The sequence below is a fragment of the Vanessa atalanta genome, chromosome 11 (assembly GCF_905147765.1).
Source record: "Vanessa atalanta chromosome 11, ilVanAtal1.2, whole genome shotgun sequence".
NCBI lineage: Eukaryota > Metazoa > Arthropoda > Insecta > Lepidoptera > Nymphalidae > Vanessa > Vanessa atalanta.
The window spans coordinates 12,110,847-12,133,126 of NC_061881.1; the positions used below are offsets into that span (position 1 = coordinate 12,110,847).

Sequence of the window (22,280 nt, forward strand, 5' to 3'; positions counted from 1 at the left end):
TGACGATATTGGACACTTGATTGTATTGAACATTTGAGTTTATCTATTACTATATTTATCTGGGTGAAAATTGCAACTAACGACTACAAACATTTTACAAATTAAATACAATCTGTTTTAGGTAATTGTGAGTTCAGGCAATAATAAGATATTATCAAATTTCATTTACATACACAGTAAAACAAGCCACAAATAAGTTCCACATATGTTGAAATTTAACTACTTACACAATTATCCCCATATTTATTACATAACATATAAAACACGTATTTTATTTTAAATATTGACTGCATAGTCAATATTATCAATAAAGAAATATATTTTCTATTTTGGGAAAGGAAACATTTTTGGCAGAAACAATGATTACTTTAAATGGTAACTTTTGCTACAAGGATTAGGTAAAGGGTTCAATGGTGCAACTCTGAATTAGCATTCAGCTTGCATTTCACACATGGAATAAAAAAAACATAAAAAATAGTTTCATCAGTTCCAAAGTTTATTAGATATAATAGTCTAAACAAATCAGAGTACGATTTTATATGTAAAGTGAAATAAATAAAGGCAACATATTTCTACTTAAAAGAAAAGAAAAAACAAACACAATGTTTTTTACAATACAAATAAATTTTTAAAAGAAAGAAAAAGTCAGTAATTTATAACTGTCAACTTTATTGTTCAAGAAGTTTGAATAATTAAATGAAACTCGTTATCTGTATGTATTCCGTTCCTACAACTATGAAACGTCCTACAAAATTGTCCAAAATTCGAACTTATGGTAATGTCTAATTATAGAGTTTTAAAACAAAACAAATATCCGTAAAAACATATCAAAATATGCTAATTGCATACAATTCGTACCTAATGTTGGATTCACGTGATACAATATTCTAATGTCAATACAATGTTATTAAGGAGCGACTCATCGCATGAACTCTGTCAACTGCCGTGTCACACCCGGCCGGACTTAATTACCAAATAAAACCTGTTATACTTTGTACATGTAGACAGAAGACATTTCAATAGTTAGCTACTTGGACCCAGTGTGATACGACTAGTTTCATATCCTTAATTAGATAATAGTATAGATTTGATCACAGATACCTACAGCAGATAACATATTTGATACCGGTATCTGTAATCAGGCGCTCATTATATGCCGCGAATAATTCATACGATAAGTCGCACATTTCGTGTAAAATCAAGTGAATCCACAAATTCTAGATCATTCCTGAAGCATATCTGTACTTTGTAAATATTTTTAGTAGTGATATCCCGGCAATAATGCATATCACAGTATTGTAATGACTGATGTAGTTACCTTTTGTAAATAATTATTATAACGCTGCCTAGAGAAGATTATCTTCGGTTTATTGCAGTTTATGAACTGTATTAGCTCGAATTTCGTATAGGCTAAGTGAAATCTTATAGAGTAGGTACATAATTTGTAATCGATATCTCGTTAAGAACTTTATATTTCTGAGTGTCACAATAAATGTACCCCAGGACCTCCCTTCCGAGAATTTAAGAATTTTTAGTCATAATTTAGTCGTTGTATTTGTAACATCCTGACTAGTCATAGTATTTTTATAAAAATGAATGTATCGCCTCGACGCCGTCGTCCCGCGGCGGCGACGCGACGCGACGCGACACGACACTACGCGACAGTCGCGTCGCCGACCGCGCGGCGAATATTCGTACAAATAAAAATACGTTTGAAAATATGTACAGAAACGTTTATTTCATAGGAAATCACATAACCACAGAGTACGAGCTACGGCACACGTACGCAGTACCGACTGAGCTATGTCCGATCTCCCATGGGGCGCCGAGGGGCCGCGATCGGCGGGTATCGTCCGGGGGAGCGACGTACACGTGTTTAATTTTCATATTATCGAATAATCAGGAATACAAATCACGAATCTCTTACAAAAGCATAATACGAGTAAGTCTAGCGAGGGCCGGCCGTCCGCGGGACGCGCGGGCACGATACGGGACGTGACGTCGGCGACGTCGGCGCGCCGCCCTACGCCGTGCCGTTGAGCAGCGGCTCGGCCTTGGCCTTGGGCGCGTCGCGACGCACCTTGCCCGCGCTCGCGCCCGCGCCCGCTGCCGCTCCTGTCGCCGCGCCTCCGCCCGCACTCGCGCCCGCGCCTCCTGCGGCTCCCGTTCCGGCCGCGCCTCCTCCGCCGCCCACGCCGTTCTTCCACCCGCCTCCTGTCGATAGTGCGTTAAGATTTAGACTTGTACACTCCCCTTTGTTCAATGCCAGCTTTGTTTTTTAATAAAAAATCAATATGTACACAATTTTGTACTTATATTTTAATAGGCTAAAATATCACTTTATATGAATACTCTATTTGGAATCTCTCAAATGGAAAATTCAGATTGAAAAAATTTATAACTACACATCAATAACAAGCATGTTAAGTACTGTTAATGACAAGCTCTGGTGCAACTGGCGCACGATGAATCCGAGACTGTAAATCACAAGATATTTAAATATATACACATAAATCCTAAAATATTCAATCTGAAAATCTTACATCGTGTGATCATTAAATTCTACATTTTCATGCACCACTACCGAAACACTTTAAATTATAAAAAGCTTTTAACTACCGAGGCTCATGCTTTGGTGTGTAAAACAATTTACTATATGTAAACAAAGTATCAATATAAAGAATTATACTTCATTAGCTTGGCAACCAAAAATAATAATAGTAGTATAATAAATATAAACACTATTTTTTCAAATTTTATAATAAAAAAATTATCATATCTATTATCAGTTTTGGGCCAAATGTGTAAATGAGTGTTGCATGGTGAATATGATAGATTAATATAATAAATAACTGTAACAAGTATTTTTATCTCGAAATCCAAATCGTAATCAACTTAATAGTAATAAACGTAGAAGAAATGTGAACGTTGTTTTAATTCGAGTATTAAATGAATCATCGAAACAGGAGCCATCACCCAAAACAGAATAAACGCAGAGTAAATAAACACATCCATGAGTAAGATGAAAGTGCGAATGTCATGAGTGTGGAGCTCGGCATGCAGCAGTGAGAGTGCGAGTACCTTGCCGCCGACGGCGCCGGCGCCTGGCGGCGGGCGCGCCGCGGGGGACGCCCCCGTCCTCCGACGACGCGGACTCTGCACACCACACACACGTGTCGGGTCAAGCCGCTACTCCTGGACGCCGCGCCCTACCCCGCTCCCGCTCCCGCTCCCGCTAACTCTACCTGCTATCCTACCGCATGCGGCTACCGTCGCTCTAGTTCGAATGTATGCGTACAATCCGCTCGATCTAAGTTAGCCCCTAAAGTGGTCGCCGAGTGCCTGCACGGATATTGTTAGGAACAAGAGCGGAGATCTGCACGGTTGCGGTTCCGGTTACGCGATTAGGCGATTTATCGTTCTCGTTTACTATCCGACCAACTTAGATTGCGCGTATTGTACCAACGTGTATGTTAAGTCACTCGTTTTGGTATTTTACAATTACAGTAGACTAAATGTCAAAGTAATTGTCGATATTATCAAATACAATGATTGTAACGACTTTTTCCTTATGAAACGTTAACATGTGTAAAGCCCACAAGAACAGTAATAAAAGTCATTTTACTGGTGCTTTACCACCGACTCGAAGATCACGGAGACCATCACCTGAGTTAATCATTCAATCTATGCAAATATGATTATAAATTCTAAGAGGCAGAATAAGATCATCCAGAAATAGCAAACTATTCACCCCACGACTAATTAAAAATACAAAAATAATTAAAAAAAAACACCATTCCTTTATGTACTAATTAAAATGTAATAATAATAAATAGGGTGCAAAACAAACAAAACCACTATATGCATAGATATATATATAAACATAACAATATCAAAACTACACACTACATTTTAACTAGCACATTCAGTAATATTTTCAGATTTAGATAATTGAGATAAGACCATTTATTTTAAAGAAAGACGGAAAAAGAGAAAAAAGAAATCAATATATTTCAAATATACGCACTTATATAAAGCTAAAAATGCTTGTTTCGCGTTTTAAAATAAAATCATCAATTATAATTATCGTTCTATTAAATCAAAATTGTTAATTGTGTTTATTACAAATCAATAGAATTTATTTATGAAATATAAGAAAAATATGTTTTCAGCATATGTGGAGTTTTATTTAATATGTAACATGATTTACTGAATAATATTATTTATGTTAAGTAATTTGTACTGCCATGTTTTAAAGAATCATACGTCAGAATAATGTTATTATGGAAAATCGATATACTGGTCACTGTAAAAAGATTAATTAAATGTTTGTTGGCACAAACAGCCTTAAATAATGAAGATTTTCGAAAACAAAATTTACAATGAAACAACTTATATTATCAATTCCTACTGTTGGGGTGGAAAACTCTTGAAACTATATTATGTTTGTATATAGTAAACCTTCCAATTGTATCTATTATACTTAAAGATCACAGTGCGGTAGGGCAAAGTTTGCCGACGTTTAATCTTAACATGCAGAGAATAATTTTATTATTTGTATTGAGTGCATATCAATATTACTAATATATGGATAGGCAAATGTTAATTAAATCAACATGGCCTTTTGGTACACGTTTTTTATTCATAACATAAACTTTAAAACTATGTGTAGTAGCAGAAAAACAATCAAATAAATTTAATTTTTATTTTATATTTAAGAAGTCTTCTATTTACAATACTAACTTAAAAAAAAATGCTTAATCGTTTTAGTAACTACTTACACAAATTACAAAAAATAATCAGTCATAATATTAACTGTATACTAGTCAATTTACTTTCGTTACTAGCGGTACATGCGTCAATTGTCGTCACGTTTTATTTCAACAGCACTTAAAAAAATTATATTATAAATTTTCAAATTTATTAAATATTATTAATAAATATTATTTCACTTGATGGTATTGTCATACTTTATTATAAAACACGGCAGTACAAAGCGATGTATATACTAGAACAACACCATATACTACTGTTACATAAAAATTAAGTATTTATTGACGCACCTCTATCGGCACTGGAAACGTCCTGGCTGTCGAGTACAGAGCTCTCGTCGTCAGTCTGCCTTCGCCTTTCGTCACGTCTGCGGCCGCTCTGTAAAAATTTAAACATTTGTTGGATGGTGAATTCCCAATGTAATAACTAAATAAGAATGCATTCTTTAGCCTTGAAGACTTCATGTTCGAGGCAAAAGGTTATTTTGATATTTATCTAACTGCAAGTCTCACCGCGTCCCGCGCGTCCCGGTTGTCTCGGTTGTCCCGGTTGTCCCGGTTGTCCCGAGTGTCGCGCGCGTCCCGCGGGTCGCGCGGCGGGCGAGGGTGCGCGCGTCCATTCTCGAGCGGGACACGCCTCTCCTCGCCGCGGCGCTCACTCGATCTGCAATACATTATATTTTAAGTCACTACTTGTTGTATTATAGAAACATTTTATTTTTTTACCAAACTAATTTGAAAATATACCAGTAATAATTATACTAGTAGTAACTAATTTAAATATACCGATTTTCATGGGACAAATTTTATTGTTATCAGTGAAACGGACTTATAATAGACCACAATGAGTTGAGTTATATACCCATATACATACCCAAGGTAATTGAGCAATATCGATAAAAGATTTTTTATATTGAAGGCATTTGTTATTTGTGGTTTCCACTTCCACCCGCGATTGTTTACGCTGTACACACCTGTTGGGACGCGGCGGGCGCGCTCGTCCGCGGTAGGAGCCGTCCCCGCGCTCCCCGCGCTCCGTGCGCTCCTCGCCCAGCTCCGGCGTCGTGCGCCGCGCGCCTGCCACACACACACACTTATGATACGTCCAATTCAGTTTGAAAGATTTGTTGTTTCGAATGATGTATGTACGATAACTTGGAAAATATAAGCTATGTAGACAAATACACACAATTTCATAAATTTACTATCTTATAAAGTGATATACTTGGTTATTGGGAGTAAAACATATTATAAATCCCTTAATTTGATTAAATATCATAATATCAAAATAACTTCCAAACGACGGTTATTAGCTTAATAGATTTTGAGGACTATTAAATAATGTCGAATCTTATAACCATCCAAAGCTCTTTTGCAATACCCTCTTCAAGGGCCATCTATCTCTAACATTGTGCAAATATAAAAAAAAACCCTTTGATTTTATTTATTTACATTTGTTTTAAAACTGTTTGGTTTTTTTTTTAAATATTTTTAGATTTGATATTTTCATTTATGTCATGTTGGAATTATAATATTGCGGCTGCCGTACCGGGCGGGTAGCGCGCGTGCGGCGGGCGCGGGCGGCGCGCGCGGGCGGCGGGCGCGCCCCGCGGCGGCGGGTACGAGGCCGACGCGCCGCACATCACCACGCGGAGCTGCTGGTCGATCTCCAGCTTCTCGGCGCGCAGCTGCTCCACCTCCTGCGGCATTATATCCTTTTCAAAATTCACACTTTAATCTTATGCATGTTTTGTATCGAGAGGCATCGTCATCATCATCGTCGCCGAGAGTTGCCTCAGATTCTATATGTATGATAAATATTAAAAAATAGAATAGTAATGATTCGAAAATATTATTGTTTTTTTTTGTTCTCATTAAATTATATCAAAAAAGAAGTGTTGGGTGACCTGAGCCAAATAAAAATTGTCCATCCTAAATGTTTAACATAAATTTTTGTAAAGTAGGAAAAAAATTATATTAACCCTAAGAATTGTTACATAAATATGTAACAATTCAAATAAATGCCCACTGTATTCACTTTCTTGTATATAGTATGTCATAAAAATTAGCACTTAATGCTCTGACCGACCTTGAGGTGCGCCACGTGGTACTCGACTAGCACCTTGGCGTTGGCGATGTTCTCGCGCGTGCCCACGAATACGAAGGGCACCATGCCCTCCTCGCGCGGCGCGGAGGGCTGCGGCTCGTTGTCGCCCTCCACCTTAACGCGCACGACACTGCTCTTGTCCACGATCTCCTGTATGACCTTCCCGTTCTTGCCGATGACCTTCCCCACGAGCGCCCGCGGCACCTTGATGCTCTCCTCCGCGTACTCGAGCAGCGCGCGCGCCTGCCGCACCGCCTCCGCGGACTCGCCGCAGATCTTGAAGGTGCAGGAGACCTCCTCCAGCTCGATGTTGGACACACCGGCCACCTTGCGCGCCTGCTGGATGTTGGCTCCGTGCGTGCCGATGGCCAACCCCATGAGGTCCTCGCGCACGCTGAACTCGTCAGAGTACCTGTGCACGAGATGTGTAGTAAGTACAAAATATGTAAAGAGTTAATTTTAGAGTTACAATCACTATTGAAATATCCGAATGAGTTTGATAAAAAAAAAACATTGAGATACTCACCCTCCTTGATTATGTATTTTCGTAGACTCCAGCTGTCTCGCAGCTTCCTCAGTCTTTTTAAGTATTAGCAGTTTTTGCGTTAAATTTCTGAAATTATCCACAAAAAATTATTGTACAAAATAGAATATTTTAATATCTGTTTCAATAAAAACTTCAATAAAAATTATATTAATATCGTATTAAAGCAGTTCTTAGAAATATTTGTATATGTCGGAAACTCAATACTACCAATGAGGCATAGCTATCACCCTTGGCCCTGTAGTTTCCTAGTTTAATGTGAGCACTAGTTTCGGCCGCCCGGTGAGTCCGCCGGGCGGGCGAGCGGGGCCGCGGGCGAGGCTCCGGCCAGCGGCCCCGCGGCGTGCTGCGCTGCGGACGAGCGTTACCTGAAGTGCATCTCCTGCAACATCTGCGCGCGCTTCTGCGAGGTGTCGCTGCGCGAGATGACGGCCAGCACGCCGCGCTCGGGCACGTACCACACCAGCGCGGCGCCGATCACCTTCTGGAACTCCTTGTGCGCGTTCTCGACCTTCGCGCTGTGGAGTATTCGCATAAGTCATTATTACACGATATTTATTTATTTATTGAAAAAATGACACTATCAACTTCATTAAGCACTGAAAATTAACAACTGATGTGGGTAACAATCAAGGTGTGAACATATATGGTACAGATCGAACTATTAGATCTTTGGAATGTTTACAAAAAATAGTCTTATTATTATGAAAGATGTCAATATTGCCGGTAGATGACAATTCATTAAACAAATTCATGAGTCTTTTAAGAGATGCATATATACCTAAATTTGTTTTATATGTTGAAGTACAAAAGGATTTTTAATTTGACTTCTATGAAATATAAGAGGAACTGCTAAGTTGATATGCTGGATTAATTCAGATGAAGATATGTCACCATGGATTAGTTTGTTAGGTCAAGACATCAGTATTTTTATGGCGCAATTCAAATAATTTCAAAGTGTTAAAGACCAGGAAAAGTATCAGACATAAATGAGACCCTTGAGGAACACCAGACGCAGGCACAAATGCAAAAGATGTATAGCCATGTGTAATAACACGCTTTTTTAGATAAGATTTGACCCAACTTAATAAATTGCCATGAATACCGTAATGTTCTAATTTTGTCCGTAATATGTCGTGGTTTATCTTACCGAATGCGCTACTGAAATTATTATAACCAGTATCTAAATGAGTTTTATCATCGACATTCTTGGTAAGATCGTTTTTTCGTTTGCGTAGCTCAAGATATTACTAGACCTATTCTGTCTTAAACTATGATGTAGCTTGGAGAGAATATTTTTAAAATATTGAGTTATAAATGGACAAATAAGTTTTTCAAAGAGTTTTGGAATTGTGTATCATATTGAAATTGGTTGGTTATTTTTCACACATAACTTAATGGATGCGGTTTACTTTCTAAGCGCCGCGCGCTTTACAGGATCTTTAAAATGCTTACGATTTACACCTAAGTGTAATTTAAATAAAAATTGTATTATTTGAACAATGAATTCCACACTTTTGATACATTTTCTGAGAATAAAAACAAAAATTAACTACTGATCGATCAATTGATCGCATTTCATTTTGTCGACAAGTTTTACGACGTAACACAATTTGAAGATCGGCAATTTTTCAATAATACTTACTAGTCCTTAGCATCATCAGGCACTACGATTTCGAATTTGTGAAAGGTATTTTTGTCAATCGGCGTCTTCGTAGTTTTGACGCGAAGGCGATCTTTTGGCACAATCTCTGTGTAACAATTGTCCCATTCTAAATACTCTATCACGAGGAATTCGCCTCTCATCATCTGGAAGAAAAGACAAAATGCAAAACAATTATTCAGATTATGAAATTAATATAGCTTATTGTACTAGTAACATTTTTTGGTATTTCAACCGATGGTATAATGCAGAGGGCATTCAAAATTTACAGTTCGTATTAGTTTAATTATGATTTAGTTTTGGTGCAATAAGAGTTAAAAATAATATGGAACAACAATTAAAAGTTTTATGAACAACGAAAGTAATAAAAGTATTATTCATGATAAATTTTTCAATAAAAACTTTAATATAATACTAACATCATAAGAAACAACTATTTGGCATAATTTTTTATATAATATAGGTAGGCCAAAGGGCGACCTGATGGTAAGTGGTCATCGCAGAGACATTGGCGCTGTATAAAATATTAACGATTCCGTACATCGCCAATGCGACATTAAACTTAAGATGTCATGTCCCTTGTCCTGGTAGTTACACTGGCTCACTCACTCTTCAAACCAGAACACGACGATACTAAGTATCGTTATTTGTTTGTCGATAGAATAACTGATGTAGAACATACTACCAAATAGGGTACATAGTCGAACATACTACCAAATAGTGTAGCACACTCTTTACACAAATAAGAATTTCTGAATTGGAAAGTGAAATATGACACATGACAAAAGGTTTATATTTTAATAGCTCTGCTCCCAACTTCGTACTGATAAACCCTCTTCATAGTCATCATTAAATTTTCCTAAAATTATGTTTAAAAATGAACCTATATTGTAAATTTCAACTTTCTACATTTAATTTATATTGGTTGTGTGTCGACAGTCAGTCAGGACAAATGAATTTTATAAGTATATGAGTTATATTAGTTTGCAATGCATAAATCACTTATGTATTGCGTAATAAGTGTTATCATCTAGTTTTCATTTCATAGAAGGTAAAGAATATCTTATATACTTAAATACTATGACTATCTCATACATAAAGGACAATTATAACAGGGTCATAATAATAATGACACAAGTATTGGATGTATCAAAAACAATTTCTTCTTTACAAGGCGACAATTTTTTCTTTACAAGAAAATCCACTAGGGCGATGAATTCATAGACATGTATATAAAGACGAATACTTATTTTAAACTATTAATTTTAACATTCAAAGAATATTAAAAAACACATCAAATTAAAAGCTTTGTGATACATTTAACTATTCTGGATAATAACACAATAATATAGTAATATTATTGTGCGATTAATTCATTTTATCACGGCATCATCAAACGCATGCTTTATATGATGAATTAACTCGAATAAAACGTCTTAGTTGCACGCTATTTGGAATTGAAAACAATTTGTGGATACGTTCATTATAGTTTATAAAATCATTCAATAGAACCGAAACGTGTATCTCATAAATGTTTGATTAACATAATTCATTAAAGAATAAAAACGGCGATATAACTATTGTATATTTACGTTATATATTTTATGTTGTTTTTCTTTTAAATTTTACATATATTAAGTAGTAAGTACGTGCATTCCGTTCGACTAATATTGAACCAAATCAAATGTATTTTTTTCAAATACAATTAAAGAGTTTTTGAATAGACAATATTTTAACTGTCATCGATGAGATACGATACGAATCTAAAGCAGCCTTCAGCGAGAAGGAACGCCAAGAAACGCATACATTGCAGTAGTACATGGTAGCATTTACATTGTTCTTGATCAGTCCTACGTTGGAAACTTAACTTAAATCGAAGAACAAATATTAGGCGTAATTTTCACGAAGGCAAATGTTTATTTTTATTTTAAACACTTTAGCAAAATGTATTCAAGAATCTAGCTATTTTCATCATGATCCAGATATGAGTCACTTTTCTATGTAAGTACTCTTGGGACTTTCTTCAACATATTGTTCGAAATTTATCAATTTATGTTTTTGAGAGAGAGACGTAACTTTTGATTGACACGACAATATTATGTTATTTAAATTGAACCAACTAGATTCGACCTGAACAGACTTCTTTGGATAAAAAAAAAATATCATTATCCGTACGTAACGAACGCACATAATTTTAAAGCTTACTAATTAAAGTACTTTAGTTACTGCATTTAACCATACAGACGATACATCTTTATAATATAAAATAAATATGATATAAATCCGAGCTACGGATACGAGTAGATATTTAGAAAAACTCTCACGAAACAGTTAAACAGGTCGCGTCCCAGTTCCGAGTCAAGGTTGGCGCAAGCGATTCTACGAGCTACGAGAAATGCTATTTAATTAAAGAAAATATAAACGATTCAGGAAAGCGTTGTTTGTTTAATACGACATTACTATTGTAAATTCCGGAATATTGATCAGATTCGGATATCATTTTAAGACTAGATGACAATCTAGGCACATATTCTATACGGTCATGCCTTATCAATGTATCCTGAGAACTTTTATAATCTAAAAGTCAGTTATTATAAAATGCCTGAAATAAATCTTCTTACATCATATGAGTAATTTTCTGCATTACAATTATTAAGTAAAAGATCTTAACATTACAATGGATGTAGTAAGAAAAAAAAGTAGTAAAACGTCATAAGCCTAGTTATAAAATAAAGATTCCTTTCATTCACGGTTGTTATAATTACATGAAGTTAAAATAAAATAGTGTTTGCTTAGGGGTAACCACAATAATTATTGAGAATTCGAAGAAAACATTGATATGAATTTACATGTTGTGAATGTTTTTTTATTTAATCTTATTTCCATATGTGCATATTGATAACAATAAACATCAATAAGGCCAATAGAATAAAATAAAACATGAAAAAACCTTTAACAAATAGAGAAGAAAGGGTTCTGAACAGTTATGCACGTGCCTATTTCTATATATATTTGCTATCTTATTTAATACTGTATCTGAAGTACATCGCAATGTGTAAGAAACAATACTTACCTAATGTATGATTTATTCAATAATAAAATTACCAAAATTCTTTGATATTATTGTAAAAACTAGTAACATTAGGAACTCCCTTTATTTCATAATTATCCTACATAGTAAACAAGATTTACATGGAAATTTTATATAGAAAAACTCCACATCAAACCTCCATAAATATAACCAAAAAAACCTTTTCCTGTCTATGGTTGATGCCTATTCAATGGGGTCAAATTATTGTAACATTAGCTATTTACTAAAATTTTATATACTATAATAAAGGTAATCCTTTATGTAGTCTTAGAACATATTACAACCTATGCAGTAGTTGCATAATGCATGGTTAAGAAAACACCACAGGCAATCTTTTTGATAAATGTCACAATAATTCATCTCTATATGCATCTGGATTTAAGGAGCTAGCCTATATAATTGCCAAGACATTTTAGTATAGAGATTGCATTGCATAAGACAATACACACACACCATGATTAATTTTTATAAAAATATTAGGTTTCATACACATTAATAGCGTTAGACACCAATATCAAATGTTATAGCCATATATTATTTATTAATATAAAACTTCTGATATGATTTGAATTTTTAATTAAAGAATATGTTTCGATTTGATCTCTTGCATATAATATGAATATATGTTATCTAGTTTATTTTTAGATACTGTGCATTTTAAGTTGTATTTATTTATATACAAACCTTAAATTCGATTGATAACCAATTATCTAACATGTTGTTAAATAGATAAAATATATAAACAAAAAAGAAATTCAAACACAACTTTACAAATTTTCTTTTAAAATTATTATCCAAGATTTCTATTCAGAATATGAATGTTAGAAGGATTAAGAATTTAGAAGATGATTTAAAACAATCAAAACTACGGGCATCAAGAGACAATGAAAATATCATCATCTGCACCTAATAAGTAACACAAGATGTTAAACCTACAATGTGTTAGTATGTAAAGAACACACAATCAAATATATGATTTAAACAAATACACATATTACATCATAATACACAAGATATCTTAAACTCTTGATTATTTGGTTATTACAGTACTGTTACATACTATCAAATTTAGCAACTTAAACAATAAAATAAATTGAGAATGATTATTTTATTAATAAGTGCAAACCTCCTAAGCAATAATGTCTACAATATATAATAGAATTACACACACATTTGCAATTTTTGTGTGAACTTTTAATGTGTGAATCTTCCACTATATTACATTATAACTCTTTACCCTCAATTCTTCGCATGATATTGAAATTACACATGCCTTTATTAATTACATTGCTTGCATGTCTGAGCTATATTTGTGTTGCTTGATATATATTTTTTTACTTATATAACCATTGTTATATATTGGGTCTGCTGAATACTTTCTTTTTTAATACTGGCCTGTATTTATTATGACTTCAAATTTGTTAATTTAATGTTTTAAAAAAAAAAACTTTTATTGTAATTCAAGAGTCTTAAATTAGAGTATTAACTTTATATATGTAAGCCTTATATAAAGCAATATATAAACTAAAAATACTTGCAAAAATAAAATAGAAATACATCAAAATTTACACACATATATTTATATGTGTATGTATATATATATATATATATATATATATATATATATATATCTAATTTTAGGACATTTTTTCGTAATGTGATGTGTGATAAGTGGCACTGTTATGCTAATTAGGAGCTGTTATATTAAATAGGGACTAAAATACCAGTTTGTATTATGCATGCACTTCTCATATCTACTTGTGTGAATAAAGCAGCTGTTGACCTCAAAATGTCAAGATTACAAATACAATAAAAGTTCCAATATGATTCTTCCTGAGGGTATTCACAAAAAAATGTGGCTTCTGTCCCACAGATCTGATATAGAAAGTGGCAGACTTAATTTCTGATATGATAATATGACATTTGTAATTTAATACCTTGATATTAGCTGTCCACCACCCACATGCTTCCTTTTCGTTTGACCTCGCGAACACCTCGACCTCTTGGTTCTCCACGAACTCTGTGTGTTTGCCCGTATCCTTGGGTGGTAAGAACACTTGAGAAAACGGAAACTTAGATTCCGGCTGCCAGCTAAAATGCAAATAATGGATGTAAATAACGATTCTACGTGAAAAATAACACTTCATATGTCCAGTATTAACTCACTCATTTTCAAAGGCTACTAGAACCTCGTTGTCGAGCACGTCGGTGACAATGGCCTAAAAATATAGAAAAATTTTAGAACAGTGATGATCCAATAACTTGGTAATGCGCTAGAAATAAATAAGTTTTCTGGGTCAGATATAAGAAAGCTTATGCATTAAATTTAAGTATCTGCAGATAAACTTGATTTCACAATTAGGCCTCCATTAATGAAAGCGAATCGACTAAAACACATGGAAAATTCACGCCCTGTCAGTCGGACATGGCGTCCATTCCAGCCGCGATGATCTTCCCGGAAAAATATTTTTGTAAGTATGTGACAAAACTTAAAAACGATGGCTTCACATAACTGAATAATTAAATCACTAATGAAAATGATACGTTTTATGTAGAACTCAAACGTACTTCACAATTTACAAACCTTATAATAAGCACCATTTTCACCGTACACCTCGACCGACAAATCCTCCATTTTGGTTTGAAAGCGTATTTGGCGTTTTCAGAGCGAGAATGAAGCTCGAAGAGAAACTGTTAACCAATCATTATCGAGGATTCAGGCATAGACACTATTATTTTAGTTGAAAAAAATGCTGGCAACATAAAATTTAAAAAGCAAATAGTTGCAATGTTTTCGGATGTTGCAAAAATTAAAATGAATCATCAAGGAATCATTGGTGATTTATTTGAATATGGAATTCCCATGCCACAGTTGCCCGATTTTTATAATTTTCTTAACTTTAATAACATTAAGCAAGTAATTATTGAATAGTATTAAGATTAATAGATAAATTTTATGATGTAAGAATTTTGTATGTATACTTTATACAAACAAAACTCTTAAAAAATATAAAGATACAAAAATTAAGCCATTTTAAATAGTAACTAATTAAAATTATAACTCTCATTAAATATGCTCAATTCAATATATTTATCCTCTATGTTAAAATTGTTGTATTACTTTTAGTCTCTAAAATTTAATATGTTTCTTTACGTTGACCTCAAGGTACATGGTTTCATTATGTATGTATGAAAATTTTATTTGCATACTGCATGTTTTTTCTTACATTTTAATAAAAAAAACGATTAACTATTTTTTACAATAATGTAAGACATAGATGATTGTGTATAAAGGAAGACATAGATGTTTAATCTCTTCTAGGGATAATGGGGCTACTATATAAATATTGTTTGAGTAATGGATTGAGTACTTATATTTTGGGTTATGAAATTATTAATAATATATATCTATTAATATAAACCTTTCGTAGATTGAGTATTAGGGAAAAGTCACAGAAAAAGATGACGCTGAGTTCCTGGCGTTTCATAAAAGTAAAAAAACAGCAAAAGTATCCTTTTTTATTCCTGTTTATTACATTAAAGTTGTTAACTCGTCGAAATATTGTTTTTTTTTTTAATCTATTTTGGAGTCCTTGAGGTCTTGGTTGTCACTTAAATTCACCCTTGTGATTTCGACGATTTTAATACCTATATTATATTATTTCTATCGCTATATAAAAGTAAAATATATTTAAAACTTACTGAATTCTTTTTAATATTAAAATAATTACTTACAAACAGCTTTCCATTCCAGTCCACGTGTGAGGTTGAGGGTAAATTTTCATAAATAAATTTTATGAGATATGTTTATTTGGCAACACCTAGGCACATACAGATTACAGACTCAAATAAAACGTAGTGGTTAAAAGTAAAACAATACTCTTTGATGTCAACATTATTATTGTGATGTGTTAATTTCGCTGCCGGTATAATTTAACAGCTGATAAAAGAGGACTTACTTGCTTACGTATTCAATTACTTTATTTATATAATTAATCGAATATATTATATTATTCCAAATAGTATACATTATTAAAATACAAAGGTACGTTTTCTACTGATGTTTTACTACTTTTCGTAATGAACTTAATTTTTGAAGTACATAATAAAATGAGGCTTATAATATTTAGATGAGTGAAGAGAAAAGTGTTATACTTGTGACTGGCGGTTCCGGACTTGTGGGCCAAGCAATAAAAACGGTGGTTGATGAAGAGAGAAAATTTGATACAGAGAGAGCCAGTAAAGAGACTTGGATATTCTGTTCGTCGAAAGATGGTGATCTCAGGTAATTATTATAATTGAATAAAGCTTGGACAAAATGGAATTGATGCGAATAATCGAAATTATCATACATGGAAAGCAAATCTGTGCTGTTATAGAAATTTCAGTATGAGACATATTATTGGAAATGCTGAAAATTGCTTGTATGTGTTGTTAAACTATTTTAGCAACTTAAAACCACTCTAGTTTCATGTTAATAATGTTAGTTACATTATGTAGGAGTTCTTAACATATATTATTAAGAAACATCCAACTGTCTAAATAGCATAAAAGATATATATAGTCTGATATACCAGTTATTGGTGGATAAGTACATTGTATAGTAATTAGACTAGATTACTACCCTATTAAAAGAGCTCTCTAAATCAAAATCAAAATATACTTTATTCAAGTAGGCTTTTACAAGCACTTTTGGATCGTCATTTAACAAACATAAAGTAAAGCTACTAAGATGTAGAGAGAATGGTTAAGTAATATCGGTTTGTTTAAAGATATTATAAAATTAATGATTTCTTAGAAGATAACACTCCTTGGTAATAAGACAATCACTTTCAGGCCATTGCAAAGATAAATATGACTAATTGTCTTATAAATAAAATTCTCGAAAAATAAACCTTATTTCTCCAGTAAAAGTTAAATAAACAGACAGGCAGATTGACACTCAGTCATAAATACTATGCTAAATATATATATGTATTTTATTTATATTTATTGTTTTTTTTAGTTTGACTTTTGATGTATAATTATAAAGCAATTAGGGACTTGAAATAAAATTAATTGTAACTCATACATAAAATTTTGATATCAAATGGTACCAGAAGGGAAGGGTATATTTCCCTTCTGGACAAAAACGGAGTTTTTCCGAATTCTTAGTGAACAAACATAAAAAAAAAATTGAGAACATTTTTTCTTTCGTTCTAGAGATAAAGCACAGACCGACGCACTCTTCGAGAAATATAAGCCCACCCATGTGATACATCTAGCAGCCATAGTTGGTGGATTGTTCCAGAATATGTCACATAACTTAGAATTTTTTGTAAGTTTAATTTAAATATTGATATTTGCCAGTTAGTTTAACGTCAATGTGTGAAATATTATATTGTGCTCTGGTTGAAAGTGTCAGTGAGCCAGTGTAAAAACAGGCTCAAGGGATAAATGGTGGTGTATGATGGATGTTATGGTTAATATTGCTTATGCCCATGGTGACTTTAAGAGTGGTGATGACTTACCATAAGGTGGCCCATTTGTGTCTGCCTACCTATTTTATAAAAAAGTAAAATAAACAATGTGTTACTATAAGATTTGTATCTTTTGAATATTATTTTTAGTATTGTGATTAATAGTATTACAATAAATATTATTAAATAATTAAAATATTTTAAATACATATCAAAATGTTCTTATAATTGATATATTATCCTACTCATTAATTTAAAGTAAAGGTTACTAAAATATGTTTCTGTACTATAAGTTCTCTGTAAATCTGCTAAATACATTTGTCTTATCTTTTGAAACGACTTCTGTTGTTGACTATCTTTTGTAGAATCACTAAGGTACTAATATATTTTTTAATTTCAGAGGGAGAATATGGCTATAAATGACAATGTACTACACGCTTGTTTCAAAAACAATGTCAAGAAAGTGGTCTCTTGTCTTTCAACATGTATATTTCCAGACAAAATTACATATCCTATCGATGAGACTATGGTATGTATTTATTATCCATGATGTAAGCGATCAGAATATATTTTAAGAAAATATTAAATAAGTCGTATGCATTATATTTCTGAAAAAATATTTAAAAATTAAAATCAGGATTACAACTGTCCTTATGAAAGTGGAATGTTGGATGTCAAGACATATATCGCAAATTCCATCATTTTCGTTGTTTGTTTCCTGCTTACCCATTATGATCTATGATTGAATATGGCTCTATGGTATCATTTGTATTGTAGGTGTTGGTTAATATGATGTACTGTCATCCATTGTAGTAGACTTGAATCGAAAGACTGCCTGTTCAGCTTGTCATTGCTGTTTTATCCATTAAAAAGGTTTTTATATCTTTAGTATATGTGTGTGTGTGTGTGTGTGTCAGCTTTCAGTGACTAAATTTAATATTTTGTATGGTGAACAATAAATGGTTAACCTAATTATAATATCTGCATGTTGTTAGCCTGAACAACTAAGGTGATCCCTGAGGGTTCCTAATATTATTAAATTATGGTATACATATTTTTAGGTTCATAATGGTCTTCCTCACCCCTCAAATTATGGCTACAGTTATGCAAAGAGGATGGTCGATATTTTAAATAGGTAAGTTTGAAATTTAACTTTACATTAAATACAAGTTGGATTTTTAATTCAGATAATTTAAAAATGGATATTAGTAAGCCTTAAAGTAGTTGTATATAATGTGTATTATTTGATCTTGGTAATAAGCAACATAAACACTTTATCCTTTCGGAGAATGGGTTGCTACTATTATATGGCCAAATTACTCCAACAGATTGTGGGAATTTAATGGGAAAGATGTAGCACATACATTTTTTTTTTTTAAATATCGAATTATTATCGTTTATACTGGCTCTTTTCGAATATCACGACTTTGAACCAATCTGAACGAAGAAGGATCATTCAGGAAACATTACAGAACAGATGTCGCAGAAGCACAATCTGTATTTTCTTTCATAATCCGATGGGAGGGTTCGACACTAGCTCGACATAGTCGCTGCGTGTCGACACTCAATATATGATGCGACTGAGCCGGTGTGTGGTCGCAGAGGCTACAACTCGCAGCACGGCTGCGCGTTCACGTCGGTGATCCCGTGCAACGTGTTCGGCGCGCACGACAACTTCAGCGCGAGCGCCGCGCACGTCGTGCCCGCGCTCGTGCGCCGCATGCACGACGCGCTCGGCGCCGGTGAGCGAATGTTCATTGTTAAAACCGTAGTGACTCATCGCAAATAGCTATTTTTTCTTTTTTTCTATCGGATATTCGATGTTTATAAAGTACTAGAAAACTATCAAGTAACTATTCGTTTATTTTGTTTTTGTCTAGATAATTATCAGGTATAGATAATACTCGTAGATTTGATTTTATAAAGTTTTTTATAAAGTTTGAATAGTTTATTTTATCTTTTTCTATTTTTTATCTTTACATATTGTACATAACAATCCCATTAATACAAAAATATAGTTATATAGTTTAAGTGTATATGTAATAGAAAAATCCAATTAATAATAATTATTAGTGTAACTGCTTGACAAAGTTACCCGATAGTTATAAATATAGTTTTAAATATTATCATAATTCCTGATGAAAAGTATGTCATTGATTAGTTTTAATTTACAACATTATTTATTAAATGATAATTAGTCGAAGTGTTACTATCTAGTAATTATCAAGATTATTATCAGTGACAATTTAATATAACATAATACGGAACTAACTCGTGTCCTTTTGTGACCACATCACAACTAAACCACTCCGCTGATTGTAATATTCACATGTAAGGTCGATTTACAAATGAGATTAAATATACAATATATTCAAATATCAACTCACTGTGCTCACATGTACCGCCTTCACCGCGCGCCATTTTATATCTCTTTTGTTCCCGCGCTTTCGCGATGTGTCACTCGAGATGACAGATTCATAAATACACACACACAGATTATATATATATATATATATATATATATATATATTCATACAAAATATAAATAGAATACTACTTAAAATATAATTAAAGATTTGTGTAAACTACTCTGATTGTAATCTAATTTGACATGGATGTAACTTAATTCGTCTCACGCACACTAAGACATCCTTTACTAATTCACACGTATGTTCACCGATAATTTAAACTGGAAGAGCGCGCCTTTATGAGTGAATAGATCTATATGTAGAAGTTCAGACAATAATAGAATATTATTCCCATTAATAAATAATTTAAGCCTCAATAGTATAATAGTTTAAGGGCACCGATGTAAGTTATTTAAAAAGACGTCGGATCGATTTTGACACCTAACGCTAACACAAGTTTTAAGTTTAAATGAAGGGGTAAATAGGAATATTAGTAATTCCTTATAACGAGGCACTGCAATATTTTTTTAAAAATACTGTATTATTTTCCAGGTGACCCAACATTCACAGTGCTCGGCACTGGCAAGCCACTGAGACAATTTATATACTCCCTGGACTTGGCCAAGCTTATGATTTGGGTGTTGAGGAACTACAACAGCGTGGAACCCATTATTTTATCCGGTAGTAACAATTTATATTTCATTGTATAAGATTCGACGTCCTTATCATTGTTCGTTTTTAACAATATTTATATTTGATGGTTATTTTTGTACTAATTTTATAACGAACTAATACTGTTTCATTAAAAAGTTGTAATTTTTATTATATATATCTTAGCTTATAGCTATAGTTGGTTATAGGTGGCAGCTTCACTTTTAATATAGTTCTGTACAACAGTCCAAAAGTGACGTAACGATTCAAAAGTGTTCGTAAAAGCCTACTCGAATAATGTATATTTAGATTTTGTATTGAGTTCTCGCTCGAGAGTAGGTTGTGTCGGCGTCGATTTTCGCTCGTCATTTGTCACTCCCTTGCTTGAGAGATTTGTGATAAAATGATTATATTAGTAATTAAAGGAGAGAGAGCTAAATTTTAAAAAGTAATTCTGGCAGTTAATTATACACACATGTAAACTAATATATATGTATATGTCGAAAGAGAGACGATCCGATTCAAAAGAGGTATTTGCGCCCAGCAGTGAAAGCAAAAAATACGAAAATATTAATGAACTTTTTAAATTTTAGTGGACGAAGAAGACGAGGTGACGATAAGCGACGTAGCGGAAGCTATAAAGAAGGCGTACGGCTACCGCGGGCAGATCGTGTACGACACGAGCAAAGCCGACGGACAGTTCAAGAAGACGGCCTCCAATAAGAAACTTCGCTCGCTGTACAGAGACTTCACGTTCACCCCCTTCGACGAAGCCATCCAGCAGACCGTCGCCTGGTTCATACAGAACAGGGACCATGCTAGATTATAAATGCCTCATTTATATATAGTAGTTTTTTTTCGCCGATATTATCTTAGTAAGTGTATTTATTTAACTTTATTGCTTATTGTAAATAAATGAAAAAAATGTATATTTATAAATATTGCGATTATATTTTTCTGCTTATTTTTTTTTAATCATATGTCGTTTAAATAATGTGCATTTAAAATAAACATTCTGTTAATAAATAATTATTTATTTATTAGTTTTTTAATTATAAACAAATTTGCAACTTTTTTTATCATTCATTAATTCTTGTTTCAAATTATTTTCCGATATATATATAAATATATTTACAACTATTACAGCTAGTACCAAATAAAAACGGCAGGTTTTTTGGTTATAAAAGAGTTAAGATGACAAGTGTCACCACTGCCCGTAGAAATTGGCACTGTAAGAAATATTAACCATTCCTTACATCGCCAATGCGCCACCAATGTTATGTCCCCTGTGCCTGTAGTTACACTGGCTCACTCATCCTTCAAACCAGAACACAACAATACTAAGTATTGCTGTTTGGCGGCAGTTTTAAAAGGAACACATTTGTTTATTGATTACAATAGCCGCGATTAATGTTATCTATAACCTGTTTCAGTGGAAGAAGAAATAAAGATAAACAAACCTTAGATCTACGTATTCCTTGCGACTACAAATAGTTCCTGATTCATTTATCTTTGTCTGTAATAAACCACTTAATTACTTAAATCCACTCTAATTATACTTTCAAAATTCATAACGAATATAAGA

The 22,280-nt window shown here is 33.2% G+C and overlaps 2 protein-coding genes across 3 annotated transcripts; one reads left to right on the forward strand and one right to left on the reverse strand.

Moving 5' to 3' along the window:
* Positions 1-475: 475 nt before the first annotated feature.
* On the reverse strand, positions 476-14,868 carry LOC125067156 (fragile X mental retardation syndrome-related protein 1). The gene is made up of 13 exons (XM_047675542.1): positions 14,762-14,868; positions 14,344-14,396; positions 14,115-14,268; positions 9,069-9,232; positions 7,792-7,941; positions 7,406-7,492; positions 6,862-7,291; positions 6,322-6,472; positions 5,747-5,849; positions 5,286-5,436; positions 5,064-5,151; positions 3,082-3,156; positions 476-2,214 (listed from the first exon to the last, which is right to left on the reverse strand). The coding sequence occupies exons 1-13, from the start codon at positions 14,810-14,812 to the stop codon at positions 2,024-2,026; spliced, it is 1,848 nt and encodes a 615-aa protein (XP_047531498.1). The 5' UTR covers positions 14,813-14,868; the 3' UTR covers positions 476-2,023.
* Positions 14,869-16,045: 1,177 nt separating this feature from the next.
* Positions 16,046-22,145, forward strand: LOC125067374 (GDP-L-fucose synthase). Of its 2 annotated transcripts, XM_047675932.1 has the most exons (9): positions 16,046-16,222; positions 16,308-16,462; positions 17,380-17,494; positions 18,037-18,165; positions 18,698-18,771; positions 19,239-19,378; positions 20,597-20,725; positions 21,289-21,570; positions 22,129-22,145. In XM_047675932.1, exons 2-8 carry the CDS (start codon positions 16,308-16,310, stop codon positions 21,522-21,524), a joined length of 978 nt encoding a protein of 325 aa, XP_047531888.1. In that variant the 5' UTR covers positions 16,046-16,222; the 3' UTR covers positions 21,525-21,570; positions 22,129-22,145. The 2 variants fall into 2 exon arrangements, with proteins under 2 accessions (XP_047531888.1, XP_047531887.1); XM_047675931.1 differs by lacking the exon at positions 22,129-22,145 and having other exon boundaries at positions 21,289-21,652.
* Positions 22,146-22,280: the final 135 nt, after the last annotated feature.